Source organism: Pan paniscus, chromosome 1, assembly GCF_029289425.2.
Source record: "Pan paniscus chromosome 1, NHGRI_mPanPan1-v2.0_pri, whole genome shotgun sequence".
NCBI lineage: Eukaryota > Metazoa > Chordata > Mammalia > Primates > Hominidae > Pan > Pan paniscus.
The window spans coordinates 45,162,667-45,178,820 of record NC_073249.2 but is presented as its reverse complement, the minus strand read 5'-3'; the positions used below and the strand labels follow the sequence as shown (position 1 = coordinate 45,178,820).

Here is a 16,154-nt window from a genome sequence, read left to right as displayed (position 1 = left end):
AGGTGTGAGCCACCGCGCCCGGCCAAAGACGCCAACTCTGAGCCTTAGACACACGCACAACTTGGGAATTTAATCTTCACTTTTCCTCCCATAAATATAGAGTGAGGGTGTGATGCCAGCCCCAGCCCAGTCTCCTTGGGGTCTGCATCTCTGCTTCCTGGCAGCCTCTTGAGTCGACTTGGGGATTTGACGTCAGTTGCTCAGCTCCATTCCTTCCTTCTGGACTTGGGGAGGTCCGGATATGTCAGGGAGTGAGTCAGTGCAGGGGACTGAGGGGGTGGTTCCCATTCTCCCTCTAGCCCCCTCAACCAATGATCCAAGTTCAAGGAGCTCATCTCTGTTGTTCAGACCATCGAGCTAGTGCCTTGAAGTCTCCGGAACAGCTGTGGGAGCCAAGAATCATTACTCCAGACAAAGGGTAGAGAGCAGATGCAATATCTAGTTATTACAGAGCTGGCCTTGAGAGCCAGGAGCTGTGCCAGGCGCAGATACGAGAGGGGCTGTAGGGGCTGTGTCCAGCTGGCGGTTGTGGTGGGGTGCTGGCTGTAGGGTCTCCCTGGGCTCCTCAGAGAGCTCACATTCTGCCAGGTGCTTCAGAGAAAGGGATAAGGAGGGGCAGGGGCTGGATACCAGTGGCTGTGCCTATCCCCAGGAGAGGACAAAATCTGCCACCTGCAGGACAGCTTTTCCTGCTGTCATCGGCTGTCATACATTCTCTCCATGCCTGGGGCCCGCACTTAGCCAGATCCCCAGAAATCTCAGGCATGTCCTGGCTGAGTCACCTAGAGTCTCTGTGTCTTCATTTCTTTGGCTGTAAACAGGAAGCTATTCATAGCTACCTGCCTCTACAGCCACACTCAGCTACAACTGCGTTTGGATCCCCTCTCCTCATGGGCTCTTGTCAAATGGAGAAGGTGCGGGGGGAAGAGGAGCCTAAAGCACCAAACCTGGGCTAGGGGGTCTGAGGGGAGACAGGGGAGAGGCCACTGCCCCTGGGGCAGCAGTTTTACCAGCTCCCCTCCGTGTGCTCCCCCTCACTCCCCAGGGTACGCCCGCAGGGCTGCAGGCATCATCTGCTTACCGCACCCAGGAAGGGGATGTTGCAGACATTGCCCAGGAAGCCGAAGGCGACCGGGAAAAAGCCCCTAGGAGCAGAGGGGAGAAGGGAGGAGTCAGTGATGGCCCAGGAAGGGAGGATAGAGGGCAGGAGGCTGAGGTCCACTGAAAGGTTCAAGCTCTGGCTTCCACACACCAGGGACAGGCTTGATTCTGCACTCCTGTGTTCCGAGAGACAGTCGAGTGACATGATTAAGAATGAAGGCCCCAGGGTCACACTCCTTGGGTTCACATCTTGGCTCTACCACTTACTGGCACCATATACACTCGGGCAAATTCCTTAACTTCTCTGAATCTCAATTTCCAGCCATAAAATGTGGCTAACAATAACAGTATCTACATCATAAGGCCATGTACAAAGAAATGCTCAGGAAGTGCTTATTTTTATTATTGTTACTGTCATGATTATGACTCTTCTGGCCTAAAGCTTTCTTCTCTTCCTGAGATCCACCTGCCCCGGGTGTCCTGGGCCCTGGGCGTCGGGGGCTGTTGGAAGCCATGCTCACCGTTACACTCCCTGGTGCCCTGGCTCCCCCAGGCACACAGCCACCCCTGCCTTTGGCAACCCTGCTCTCATCAAAGATACCCTGCCAAGGCCTGACTGCAGACACATGCGTGACCCCTCACAGGGCTTGGAGGTGACAAGGCTGGCATGGGAAGGGATCCCGGTGTGTGGCGGATGGGAAGGGAGATTTGAAATATGGATTCTGGCTGAGCCACTTCCTTACCATGGGCCTCAATTTTCCAAGGTTTCACTGCACTCTGAGGTCCCTGAGAGCTGTAATTTGTTTGCCTCCTGTGTTACTGCACAGTGTCTTTGTCAAGGCTGACTTTCAGTTTGAACTATTGAATTTGCTGCTGTCCCACTCCACTTTCTAAGCCCTCCATAAATGCTAACTGTTGTCAGAATTTATTTATGGGTCTTCCCTACTAAATTGTAAATTCCTTAGGAACTTTCTCCTCATTCAGTGCCACATCCTCACACCTGGCCCTGTATTTGGCATGCAGTAGGTGCTTATTATATATTTGACAATTTGAATAAGCGACTGTTTGAAAATGACATATATGTATATATATATATATATATATGTTTTTGTTTTTTTTTTTGAGAGAGAGTCTCGGTCTGTCACCCAGGCTGGAGGCAGTGGTGTGATCTTGTCTCACTGCAACCTTCACCCCCTGCGTTTAAGCAATTCTTGTGTCTCAGCCTCCCGAGTAGCTGGGATTACAGGCACTTGCCACCAAGCCCGGCTAATTTTTTTTTGTATTTTTAGTAGAAACAGGGTTTCACTATGTTGGCTAGTCTGTTCTCGAACTCCTGACCTCAAGTGATCCGCCTGCCTCGGCCTCCCAAAGTGCTGGGATTATAGGTGTGAGCCACTGCGCCTAGCCATAAAATGACATATTTGAATATGGAATAAATAGATGGCAGGTATGCATGAGAAAATTTAAAGCCACACTTCCCAAAGTCTCTGAGGCCTAGGCCATTCAGGCTAATCAGGGGGTTTCAGGGTTGCCTTCAGCAAACGGGGGCTCCTGTGAGAACCTGGGGATTCCTGAGCCCCACACCTTTCCATGATTGCAGAAGCCATCATTCTTCCAGGGTCCATTGTCCCAATCCCACCCCTATTCTCTCTACACTACCGTGTAGACATATGAAGTCTTCCTTCCCACCCCCACTTTCTCTGAGACTCCTTCCTTCCTTTTCCTTCAGTACCCTCCAGTCTTCTCTTAGACCCTACCCATCCCTCAAGGCTTCTCTCAAGTCCTGCTTCCTCTATGACACTACCCTGGGCTCCCCTCTAAGTGCCTACAGGCCTGACAGTGGCCACACATCATGGCTGAGTTCCACCCTGCCTTTTCCCAGGCCCAGGGCTGACACAGGCCTGGCCAGGGGATGACACAGGGGTCAGGAGCCAGAGCTCCCTGGGTTAAGGGCGACCTTTTTCACATACTAGTTTGAGACTTTGGGCCGGGGGCAACTTCTCTGAGTGTTGGTTTCCTTATCTATGAAGTAGAGGATAATCCTATAGTGGGTTGTTGTGATAAAATAAGATGATGATCATGAGTGTGCCTGGAACATGTTAGCTCACTGCCCTTCCTCTCCGGCTGGATCACTGAGATTTGAGGGTAGGCCTCGTGTCTCTTCCCTGCTCACAGGCACAGTGCTGGGGGCACAGTGCTGGGAACACAGTCGGCACTCTATCAGTATTTGTTGATGGATGGGCTAATCCCTCCAAAGTACCCTTCAGCCTACTTTAGGGGGCCTTTCCAAGGTGTCCATGGTTCTCATCTCTTGCAGGATAAAGTCCCAGCTTCTGCACTCCCTGCTGGGGTGATCTCAGCCACTCAGACACTTTGGTGGGTCTGTCCAGGGTTATAGGGATTTGCACTCACTTAAAGAGGCTGAAGAATCCGTAGGTTTCCAGGAACATGCCGAGGAGGGGCCAGCGTAGGAGCACGATAACCACACCCCCCAGGAAGAAGCTGGTTCCCTTGAGTTTGTGCCGTTGGAAGAAGAACCAAAAGGTCTTCCTCAGGCCAATGATGAGGGACAGGCCCGTCAGGAACAGCAGCTGTAGGGGAGGGAGGGGAGCATGAAGCAAACCCACCAGCCCCCTGAGGAGTGGGGGACTTAGGCCTGGAGCCAGGCGGTGGGCTGGGACAGGATGTGCTAACTCTTCAAGACCATCTGAGCGAGGGCCATCCAGCAGTGTGGCAGAATCCCAGAGCCTTGATAAGTCTTGCTGGCTGGGAACAGGACTGCACAGAGGCAGGGGGATGGATGAGAAACCTTTGACGGTTTCTAGTTGCCTACCCAATTCCCTGGAGCCCAAGCATTTTTCATATGGGACTTGGTTTCTCACCATACCATCTGGGGAAGATGGAATCGGGAGGGATTTTTATTCCAAAGAAGTGAAGACTGAGGCCTAAGTAGGTTAGGCAGCCATACTGAAAGTCACACAGAACCTTCAGAGGCTCCACTCACTGCCTATAGAATAACCCTCCAGTCCCTCCCCTGGATGCCCTATCAATGTCTTCAGCTTGGCTCCTAATGAATCCCTTAAGAGTGCCCAGGCTCTCATCAAATTGAACTCTCTGGTTTTCTTCCAGCATATCCCATGCTTCCCCGCTCCTTCCCCACACCTTTTCTCCTGCTGTTCCAATCCCCCTGGAAGTGCTTTATTCACCTCCACACCCATTTCCTTTCCAAATTCCTCTCCACCATTCTCCAATTCAGTGTGCCCTCTTTCCACTAAGCCCCTTGTTTCATACTAAATGTGTTTACCATGGCCCCTGCCTTCCTCCCAGCCATGTATGTCATGTTATATCTCTAGCCCTAGAGTGGGATTCAGATGGCAGGGACAGTGTCTGAGTCCTCTTAGAACCCCCAGGGTCTCGCCCAGAGCTCGGTGTGAGAATCCAGGTCCTCAGATTCTTGGTGCCAGCGGGCTCTGCGTCCATTTCCTGTGCCCTCCTCTGCCCAGGCTTGATGATGTCTGACCCCTGGATAGGCATGATCTGAATAAACTTGGGATTTACTTAAGGGATTTATTTAAAGACTTAAATAAACTGTAAGTCTTTATTGCCAGGACTATCCTGGCAATAGAGACTTCAGAAAGGTTGGGGCAGGGGAGTGGGGACACAGGGCTGGGAGACTCACGTTTCCAAAGGCCAGGAGCACGGAATCAAAGTACAGAACTGTTCCAAAGAGGATGAAGAAGATGCCGAAACCGGTGATCCCCACACCAATCTCTGCAATGGGCAAGGAGGTGGTGGAGGAAAGGGCTTTGGGGAGCAGGTGGGGACCCTGAAACTTCCCCCATTGCCACAGGACAGGTGCCCTCTATGGGGGTGACTCCACTTCCATCCAGGAATCTCAGCTTTCATGCTCTCAGGGGATGGTGGGATGGGAAGGGGAAGGTAGGATGGCATGAAGCTTTGTCTGGCACCTGGGAACTGTGCTGTCACTTCTGTCCTCACTGCAGCCCTGTGTGGAAGCTGGTGCTGCCCTGACCACTGTATACTCTCAGCCTCCTCTTGTCCTCAAAAGCCACATTATCCACATCAGTATCAGGGCTGAACATAGCATCTGCTGCCTCTGCTCCTGCCTTGTGCAACTGAGAACCACTGGAGCCCAGCCCACACTGCGCAGAAGGGAGCCACTGAAAACTCAGGACCACCAGCTCCAAAGAGCCTCAGAACCACCCAGCTCTCCTGGTCCTTACTCAAGAGGCTGGCCCGCCTGAGCAACTCTCCACACTGTCTCCTTCCTCCTCAGAATTGCCCTGTCTCCACTCTCAGGTGGTGACATTTCCCACTGGATTGAGAAAACAGAAGTCATCAGTTAGGAATGCATTCCTCTTCCCAGCTGGGACCTATATCCAAGACCCAAGCCTGCACCTGCTCCCATTGTCCTCCCTCCCTCCTGCAGCAGGCACCTTGCGGGCCCCCCACACACTCTTTGGCCAACTCTCATTTCAGCCCAGTGGCTTTGGGCAGTTCTGCTGAGGTTGGACCCACACTGACAATGAGCCCCCATTCCCAAGGTTTGACAGTAAGCCCCCATTCCCAAGGTTTGTAAGTGTCTCAGGGCATTCTTTGAAGCTGCAGGAGTTCATTCAGAGCCAGCAAGCATAGCCTAGAAGTGCAGGACATGAAGGCCCCCTCGTTTGGTCAAGGGCTACATTTTTGACATTTTGATAAACATATTTCAGATCGCTCCCCTCAAGACGAGTTGTACAATAACCGGATATATAGTTCCTTTTTTCCTTAACCCTCTCCAGCACCCAGAATTGTTCATTTTACTTATCTTTGCCACTATGATAGTCAATAAATAAAAATTCATTCTGTTGCTTTGTTTTTAAATTGTTACCTTTTTAAGTTTTAAATTGTGGCAACGTGCACATAAAATGAGACTTACCATCTAACCATTTAAAAATGTACAGTTCAGTGGTATTAAGCGCATCTCCTGAATTCTTCATCTTGCAAAGCTGAAACTCTACACCCATTAAACAGTAGCTCCCCATTCCCCTCCCACCAGCCTCCAACAACCACCATTTTACTTTCTCTATGAATTTTTGACTACTCTGGGAACCTCCTATAAGTGGAATCATACAATATTTGTCTTTTTGTGACTGTCTTATTTCACTTATCATAACGTTCTCAAGGTTCCTTCATGTTGTAGCATGTGTCTGAATTTTCTTCCTTTTTAAAACAGAATAATAGTCCATTGCTATCTGTACCCTGCATTTTGTTGATCCATTCATCTGTTGATGGACATCTGGGTGGCTTCCATCCATCTCTTACCTATTGTAAATAGTGTTACCATAAATATGAGCGTAAGAAAATATCTCTTCAAGACACTGCTTCCGATCCTTTCAGCTATATACCCCACAAAGTGGAATTAACGGAATTATACTGGATCACATGGTAATTCTATTTTTAATTCTTTGAGGAATTGCCATTTTGTTTTCCATTGTGACTGCACCATTTAACATTCCCAGCAACAGTACACAAGAGTTCTAATTTCTCCACATCTTGCCAATACTTTATCTGTTTTGTTTTGTTTTGATAGCAGCCATGCTAATGGGTATAAGGTAGTATACATTGTGGTTTTGACTTACATTTCCCTAATGATTAATGATTAATGATCTTTTCATGTGCTTGTTAGCTGTGTGTATATCTTCTTTGGAGAATTGTCTAGTTAAGTCCTTTGCCTATTTTTTAAACAGGTTGTTCTTTTTGTTGTTGAGTTGTAGGAGTTCTTTATATATTTTGGATATTAACTATGTAGTGTATGATTTGCAAATATTTCCTCCCACTCTGTAGGTTACCTTTCAGTCTGTTGACTGTGTCCTTTGATGCAGTGAAGTTTTAAATTTTGATGTAGTCTGATTGATGTCTTTTTTTTCTTTTGTTGTCTGTGCTTTTCATGTCATAACCTAGAAATCATTATCAAATCCAGTGCTGTAATGCTTTCCCCTATGTTTTATTCTAAGAGTTTTATAGTTTTAGCTCTTATTTTTAGGGCTTTGATCTGCTTTGAGTTACTTTTTGCAGATAGTATAAGGTAAGGATCCACCTGCATCTTTTGCATGTGGATATCCAGTTTTCCCAGCACTATCTGTTAGAAAGACTGTTCTTTCCCCATTTCATGGTCTTGATGCCCTCGTCAAAAATTTTACTGGACTTGTTAGAATCAGTTCTCATAACCTCTATGAAATTGGTATTATTATTATGCTTTTGCAGATAGTTGTTAAAAGTGAGGGGAAAAATTATTCTGGTGTTTAGAGGCAGAATTGTAAAAACAAAAACAAAATTATCAAGACTAGATTTACTGGCTGAGTTTTATTTACAACTGAAAGAAAATGAAACAACATAATCATCTTCTGGGTAGTTAATCCATCATCTGTTGCTATGCAGATTTTAAGAGGATTAGGATCAATTCCAATACAGAAAAAAGGTCAAAGAGCTTCTTTAAAAGAACCATCAAAAATACAGCAATGAAGCCAGGTGCTCAATGGCTCACACCTGTAATCCCAGCACTTTGGGAGGCTGATGTGGGTGGATCACTTGAAGTCAGGAGTTCAAGGCCAGCCTGGCCAACATGGTGAAACCCCGTCTCTACTAAAAATACAAAAATTAGCTGGGCATGGTGGCATGCGTCTCTAGTCCCAGCTACGTGGGAGGCTGAGGCAGGAGAGTTGCTTGAACCCGGGAGGTGGAGGTTGCAGTGAGCCGAGATTATGCCACTGCACTCCAGCCTGGGTAACAAGAGCAAAACTCCATCTCAAAAAAAAAGAAAAAAGAAAAATACAGTGATAAGATCTAGCATTCAAATTATAGACTGAAACCTTGCTCAACTCATAGTCTGGTATCATGCCAGTCTTACTGGATCTCACTTTTGGCAGAAGCTGGATTTTGTTGGGACCCAGTGTAACATAATTTCTCTCAACATATCACCCAGCTGCCCAGAATCCATTTTCTACTAAAAGCTGATTCCTTGTGTTCCTGACAAGCCTCGTGATCTATTTGGGCTTGTTTCCTACTTCTACCTCCTCCTGCTGGCCTGAATTAAATCTCTTAGAAGCTGGGACAGCTCAGCAGAATATCACCCCCGTGGGTCATGATGAAGGTTGTGTTTTGCCAACATTTCCATCCTCAGAGACAACACATTGAGAATCTAGAGTTACATCTACCTGAATTACCAAGATAATTTCGTGTAGGTCAGAATATTGTGGAGGAAGACCACAGTCATCTTTCTTTAACCCAAATGATAAAAGTGTTTTAGGTTTTTATGCTTGTTATAAAATATCTGTTGTTGGCTTATGCCTGCCATAAAAACATCTGTCATTGATTTCAGCTCTGACTATACACCCTTTCCTCCCCCTCAGTAGGTGTATTTGTGTGGAAACACGATGTGCACATTTTACGGGGTTTTCACTTCGTTTTGTTGAACTTTCTATATGTTCATCCTGCACACACTTAAGAACAGCCTCATACTCATTTTGTAGAAACAGCGTAAGTTTCTCACATTCACACATGATGTCCATTCTCCTGTTTATTCCTTCTTCTTCTGCAGCAGTGATTTGCTGGCTGGCATAGTTATCCCTCCTCCACCTGTTCTACACTCTTCTTTAAGGGCAGATGCAATTCCAGGACTCTCCTGTGATGGGGGCAGCCTTCTTTATGGGCCACACTTAGGGCTCTCAGTGCTCAGTGGGACACGAAACCCCACAGAAAAGGGTCAGAAACTCTGTTTCTCACACACAAGCTTCAGACCCGCCTTTGCCTCTTGCTTCTGGAGTAGCTTAGCTATTTTAGTCAAGTTATCCAGCCAGAGGTTGCTCCTAAAGTTCTTTTTCAGGCAGCAACCATGGCAGAAAGAGCGGAGGGGTGGGGATGTCATACAGATGCCCCCAGGAGTGACAGGCATGCCTGCCCGGCACGGTCCCCGTGATCCAGACAGATTGGGCAGCGCGCCCTCTGCTGGAGGCGGCCAGGGCTGTCACGCCTATACCCAGCCGAAAAAAGCTGGAAGGCCAAGGTAACTTCAGGGAGGCCTGGCTCCCCAGGCACCACCTAGAAGTGGAGACCTCCCCAGACCTCAGAAACCAGCTTTAGATCTCCCTGGCAAGGTACACTGATGGCTGCACTGGTGCCCTTGTTTAGCTCCTTGCTCTGCAACTCCCGAGTTGCTGCCAAGAAGAGCCCACGGCCACCTGATACAGACAAGCCAGGCTTCCCTGACTCCCCAGTTTGTGGCTCACTTTAAGAAAAGCCAGGTTCAATGTCTTTCTTGCTCCAGAAATCAGCTACAGCTCCAAGAAAACAATATCTCATGGAGCAGGCAGATGAGTCCTTCTGGCCTCAGGCACGCAGTGAGTCTCAGAACATCATCGTCTTTTTTCCTCCTTTTCCTTTTCTTAAAGCAATCACACATGTACAGGAAACTTGCAAGTACAGTACAAAGAATATTTTTCTTGAACCATTTGAAAGTAGTTGCCACCTCATACCTCATCACCCCTGAATGCTCTGGTGTGGTTTTTAAAACTCCTGGACACTAAGGACATGAATAGACAATTCTCAAAAGAAGATATACAAACAGCCAACAAACATGAAAAAATGCCCAACATCACTAATGATCAGGGAAGTGCAAATCAAAACCACAATGTGATACCACCTTACTCCTGCAAGAATGGCCATAATCAAAAAACAAACAAACAAAAATAAATGTTGGCGTGGATGTGGTGAACAGGGAACACTTCTACACTGCTGGTGGGAATGTAAACTAGAATAACCACTATGGAAAACAGTGTGGAGATTCCTTAAAGAACTAAAAGTAGAACTACCATTTCATCCAGCAATCCCACTACTGGGTATCTCCCCGGAGGAAAATAAATCATTATACGGAAAACATACTTGCACATGCCTGTTTCTAGCAGCACAGTTTGGAATTGCAAAAATATGAAACCAGCCCAAATGCCCATTAGTCAACGAGTGTATAAATAAATTGTGATGTGTATATATATACACACACATACATATATATGTATACATATATACACATGTATGTATATATGTGTGTATCTATACACATACACACATGTATACATATATGTATACATGTGTATCTATACACATACACACATGTATACATATATGTATATATGTATACATATGTGTGTATATATGTATACATATGTGTGTGTGTATATATATATCATGAACTACTACTCAGTCACAAAAAGGAATGAAATAATGGCATTCGCAGCAACCTGGATGGATGGAATTGGAGATCATTATTCTAAGTGAAGTGACTCCGGAATGGAAAAGCAAACATCATATGTTTTCACTCACAAGTGGGAGCTAAGCAATGAGGATGCAAAGGCATAAGAATGATACAACAGACTTTGGGGACTCATGGGAAAGGGTAGGAGGGGGCTGAAGGATACAAGACTACACATTGGGTACAGTGTACACTGCTCGGGTGATGGGTGCACCAAAATCTCAGAAATCACACTAAAGAACTTATTCATGTAACCAACCACCTGTTCCCCAAAAACCTATTGAAATAAACAAGCAAACAAAAAATTCTCCTAGACAGCCAACATACAGCCATCAAAATTGGGACACTAACATTGATATGTGACTATCCTCCAACCCTCAGACTCCATTTAAGTTTCATCAGTTACTCCAGTAGCATCATTTATAGCAAAATAATCCAGTTCATCATTCTGTGTGGTATTTAATGATCATGTCTCTTTAAACTCTTCTGTCTGGAACAGCTCCTTGGTCTTTCTTTGGCATGACCTTGACACTTTTGAAGATTCAGGCCACTTATTCTGTAGCCATCCCTCCATTTGGGTTTGTCGGATGTTTCCTCACGACTAGATTCGGGTTATGCATCTTAGGCAGAAATAGCACAAGATGTGATGCTGTATTTTTCTCACTGCATCCTGGTAGGTGGTGCAAGATGTCAATTTGCCCCATAGCTGATAATGTTTCTTTATTCTTAAGGCAGTATCTGCCAGGCCCCTCACCACCCCATCCCTGACCCTGCAGGGGATGCTTTGCCTATGATACTTTGTACCAGGCCACCCCTAGTGTGAACACCCTTCTCACCCTGCTGGGGTTCTAACACCCCACTCTGGGCACCCCCTTCTCTGTGTTAAACCTAACGGCTTTAAGACTGAATTGTTCAGGAAGAGGAAGGAGGGAAATAAGGAGAGAAAGAGCCTCATTCACTTTTTAAAATTAGCAATAGTGACTGATAGTGTAATGAACATACTGGGCCAGGCACAGTCTAAGCACATATATGCTTTAAGTATATTAACACATTTAATTTTCATAACTACCTGTGACATAGGTACTACTATTAGCACCATTTCACAAACAAAACTGAAACACAGAGGTTAAGTCACTTGCCTGGGGATACACAGCAGCTGGCAGAAGCAGGATTTGAACTTAGTCTTGAGCTCCAAACAGTGCCTTTTGGGCAGGCACGGTGGTTTACACCTATAATCCCAACACTTTGGGGCGCCGAGGTGGGTGGATCATCACCTGAGGTCAGGAGTTCGAGACCAGCCTGGCCAACATGATGAAACCCCGTCTCTACTAAAAATACAAAAAAATTAGCCGGTGAGGTGGCGGGCACTTGTAACCCCAGCTACTTGGGAGGCTGAGGCAGGAGAATCGCTTGAACCCGGGAGGCAGAGGTTGCAGTGAGCCAAGATCATGCCATTGCACTCTAGCCTGGGCAACAAGAGTGAAACTCCATCTCAAAAAACAAAAACAAAACAAAACAAAAAATAAAAAGTGCCTTTAACCAACCCAGTCCAGTCCACTTCCGCAGGCAATGCTCTTGCCTTGGCCATTAATGACCTCCATGTTACCAGATCCAATGGGCAGGTGTGAACCATCATCTGTTAGAACTGACCACTCCTGTGTTGAAACAGCCTTTCTCTTGGTTTGTGCACAACACGTTCTTGATTTTCTTCCTACTGCTCTAACTGCCCTTTCTCTGTCTCCTCTGCCAGCTCCTACTTCTCTCTCTCTTCTTCTTGGGATTTGAATTGCACAGGGCTTGTGCCCAAGCTCACTTCTCTTCTCATTCCATTTCCACATGTATTCCCATGTGTTTATTTTTGTTTTTAATTTTATCTTAAAGCTGGGATCTCGCTCTGTTGCCTAGGCTGGAGTGCAATGGCACAATCATAGCTCACTGCAGCCTTGAACTCCTGGGCTCAAGGGATCCTTCTACCTCAGTCTCCTGAGTAGCTGGGACTACAGGCACTTGGCCACCATGCCCAGCTAATTTTTTTAAATTGGTTTAAATTTTTTTGTTGTTGAGACAGGGGTTTTGCAATGTGCTCAGGCTGGTCTTGAACTCCTGGCCTCAAGCGATCCTCCCAAAGTGCTGAGATTACAGGCATGAGCCACCACACCCAGCCTCTCATGTCTTTAAACATCCCTTGTATGCTGATGACACTGATGTCTCTCTTTCTAGTCCATGCCTCTCTTTGGGCTTTGAAACTCATATCTAGCTGCTTACTTGGCATATCTGCCTGGTTTTCTCTCAGCCATCTTGAACTGGGCTAATCTTGAATCCCAAACTGGTCTATTTATCTTCCCTCCTTCAACTTGTGCCTCCCTTGGTTGTCCTCAAATGAGTAAACATGTCACCACCGCCCACCCCACCACTTAACGCAGAAGCCCACCCCTCCCCCATGAAATCCACAGATAAGTTTTCTTTTCTTCTTCCAAGATACATGTTGAAAGCTGTCCATTTCTCTCCATTCTTAACACCTAATTCCCGGCCACGATCATCTCTTTCCTGGACGTATGCAGCAGCCCCCATTTGACCTCCTGCTTTATTCCTGCACCCTCCCAGTCCTTCTCCACACGGCGCTCAAAGGTCTTGCAAAACATACAACCTGATCATGTTAGCATACTGCCTAGACTCCTTCACGGCTGCCCACTGAGATTAGACTGCAGCAGAGCCTTCTCATCCACACCACAGCTCACAGGCCCTGCCTGGTGGGGCCCAGGCCTGCCTGTCCACCTCATCTCCTGCCACTGTCCCTATTGCCTGCCATGCTCCAACCACACTGTTCTCCATGGCTTCCATGTGAGCCCTCTTGACTCAGGGCCTTCGTACATGCAGTTTCCCGGTCTGCAACACCCTGCCTCTCACTTGTTACTTGACAATGCATCCTCATCATTCAGGTCTCAGCTGAAATGTCAGTTGCTCAGGGAAAGCTGGTCCACTCTGTTCCCTGACCTAAATCCCTCATTTCTCTCTCTCACAGGACTTGCTTATCATATTTGGTAAGAGTATATTACTTGCAGGCTAATTGGTTTAACAAAGTGTCAGCATGCCACTGGGTTGAGGACCCCACCCACCTCTCTCTATATTTTTATTCGCCAGGTCCATGATTCTCAACTGGGCTGAGGGGATTGTGGGTGGGGAGGCGGGGTGCGGGATGGAAATTTGTTTCCCAGGGGACATCTGGCAATGTTTGAAGACATTTTTTATTGTCACAACTTGGAGTGGGGGTGCTACTGGCATGTAGTGGATAGAGGCCAGGGATGCTGCTAATATCCTATAATGTACAGGACAGGCCCCCGCAACAAAGAATTATCCTGCCCCAAAATGTCAATAGCGGGGAGGTAAGAAACTGTGCCTGCCCTCGGTGATCTCATGGATGCTCATAGTCCTAAAAACCATGTATATGCAGATTATTCCCACATTTCTGTCTCCAGCCCAGGCCTCTACCTGGAACTCCAGACTCACATACCCAACTACCTACCTGACATCTCACCCGGATGTCTAACAGCACAAACAAACTCAACACATCTAAAGCCCAATTCCTGCTTCCCCCCACTCAACCCTTCCCATTGCACAGGATAAAAAATATACAAGGCATTCTTGACTCCTCTTTCTCTCACACCCTATGTCCAAACCGTCAGCAAATCCTCAGCACTTTCCTCAAGGCAGATCCAGCATGGACCACGCCCCACTAATCTCCTGCTAACACCTTGGTCTCCTCCACCTTCACACACTCAGGACTGGCTTCCCTGGCTGGGCGCGGTGGCTCATGCCTGTAATCCCAGCACTTTGGGAGGCTCAGGCGGGTGGATCACTTGAGAAGTCAGGAGTTCGAGACCAACCTGGTAAACGTGGAGAAACCCCATCTCTACTAAAAATACAAAAATTAGCCAGGTGTGGTGGTGGGTGCCCGTAACCCCAGCTACTTAGGAGGCTGACGCAGGAGAATCGCTTGAACCCAGGAGGTGGAGGTTGCAGTGAGCAGAGATCATGCCACTGTACTCCAACCTGAGCGACAGAGTGAGACTCTGTCTCAAAAAAAAAAAAAAAAAAAAAAAAAAAGAACTGGCTTCCCTGCTGCTGCCTTCATACCTCCACAGTCTATTCTCAACCCAGCACCCAGAATGATCTTTTAAACATAGAAATAGAACGTATCACACCATAGCACAAAACCAAGGTCATTACCATAGTCTATAAGTCTCCAGTGTCCTGACCCCTCAGTGACATCCCTGACCTAAACTCCTATGATTCTCCCCTCACCTCACTTTGCTCCAGGTATACCCATCTCCTTGTTGTTCTTCAAACACACCAAGTATGCTAATGCCTCAGGGCCTTTGCACTGCCTGTCCCTGCTTCCTGAACATTTCCCCTCCAGAGAGCTGCGTGGCTTTGCTTCCTCACTTCCTATAGATCTCTGAAAAAAGATCTGAGTAAAGGCTCACCTTCTCAGTGAGGCTTCCCTGACCACTCTATATAAAATAGCGACCCCTCCTACCTCGAACTCCATAGCCTCCTCTTGTTTTATTTTCATCTGGAGGACTTACCATCTTGTGATATACTATATACTTCTTTCTGTTAATTACCTGTCTCCCCTCTCTAGAATGTAAGCAGGGAGTCAGTTTCATTTAATGTTGGACACTCTATATCCAACACAGTGCTTGGCACACAGCAGAGACAAATCTGTTGAGTGAACAAAAGAATGTTGTCACCAATTCTCAGATGAAAAACCAAGGCTCAGAGGCTTTAAGTAACTCACCCAAATGAAGCCCACAGAGCCACGGTTCTTCCCATGGCCCCAGACTTGTTCCAAGACCTCCTCCCTACCTCTTCCCCCAAAAGAAGGGGAAGGATGTTTAGGAGTGAGGGTATGGTGGTTTGGTCAGGGGAGTGGAGTTTAGTTTTTTATAAGAAGCCCCCAGGGCCACAGGAGACCTTGATGGTGTGGGGAAAGATGTCTGAATGGGCAGAGGCCTCCTGAGTCCACCTTTGTGGCAACCCAGTTCTAAGAACCCGGGATGGGAAAGGGGTCAGTGTGAATGGGAAACCTGCCAGGCCCCCTGGGCACCAGCCTCTAGCTACCTGTGGGCCCTGAGCAACTCCCACCCGCTGGAGGGTAGGGAGCCACACCCCACCCTGCCTGCTGCCCCAGGGTGCCAGCACAGCATCTCCCAGCCCCTGGCTCCAGAGGTCACGCTTGTAGTGACAGAGAGCCCAGCTGGGAGAGAGAGCCAGCCGGCAGGGAGCCTGGCCTGGATAGCCCATTGCAGCCCCGCTCATCTCACTTACTCTGCCATTCGGTGATGGAGATCATGCCGCACTCAGCCTGGGGGGCCTTCCGGGTGGAAGCGGGCAAGTGGAGCGTGGCCCAGAGGACGCAGCTGGCACATGGTCACGGGAAGCTGACCCTTGGTTAAGTTGCGAAATGAGCCTGTGGCAAATCATTAACTCTCCCTCCAGCCCCCGCTCCACCCCCGCACACCACGCAGGTGCTTCTACTCGCCGGCTCCCTCCTCCCGTTTTCCGGTAGGGCAATGCCCCGCCCCTCCACCTGCCGCGCCTGCCCGGGGAAGGCACCGCCCACCTGACCCTTTCCTCGCACCGCGCGGTGTTCTGCGGCTCTCGTCTGCTCCGCGAAACTTAGATTGTATGTGGAAGCATTGGAATCTAGGGGGTGCTCAAGTTTCTTGCTTGGTTTGATAGTGTG

The 16,154-nt window shown here is 47.7% G+C and overlaps 1 protein-coding gene across 1 annotated transcript; it reads right to left on the bottom strand.

Moving 5' to 3' along the window:
* Positions 1-49: 49 nt before the first annotated feature.
* GOLT1A (golgi transport 1A) lies at positions 50-15,876 on the bottom strand. The gene is made up of 5 exons (XM_003822969.6): positions 15,737-15,876; positions 4,781-4,872; positions 3,514-3,692; positions 1,082-1,145; positions 50-383 (listed from the first exon to the last, which is right to left on the bottom strand). Exons 1-5 carry the CDS (start codon positions 15,759-15,761, stop codon positions 345-347), a joined length of 399 nt encoding a protein of 132 aa, XP_003823017.1. The 5' UTR covers positions 15,762-15,876; the 3' UTR covers positions 50-344.
* Between the last annotated feature and the right edge of the window lie 278 nt (positions 15,877-16,154).

What these genes read in the sequence shown, in the direction of transcription:
- GOLT1A (XM_003822969.6), bottom strand. Translation starts at nt 15,761, where the DNA reads ATGATCTCCATCACCGAATGGCAGA. An exon ending in CTCCATCACCGAATGGCAGA is followed by an intron (nt 4,873 to 15,736) that starts GTAAGTGAGATG and finishes TGCCCATTGCAG; the next exon opens with AGATTGGTGTGGGGATCACC. An exon ending in GGATTCTTCAGCCTCTTTAA is followed by an intron (nt 1,146 to 3,513) that starts GTGAGTGCAAAT and finishes CTCTGCTCCTAG; the next exon opens with GGGCTTTTTCCCGGTCGCCT.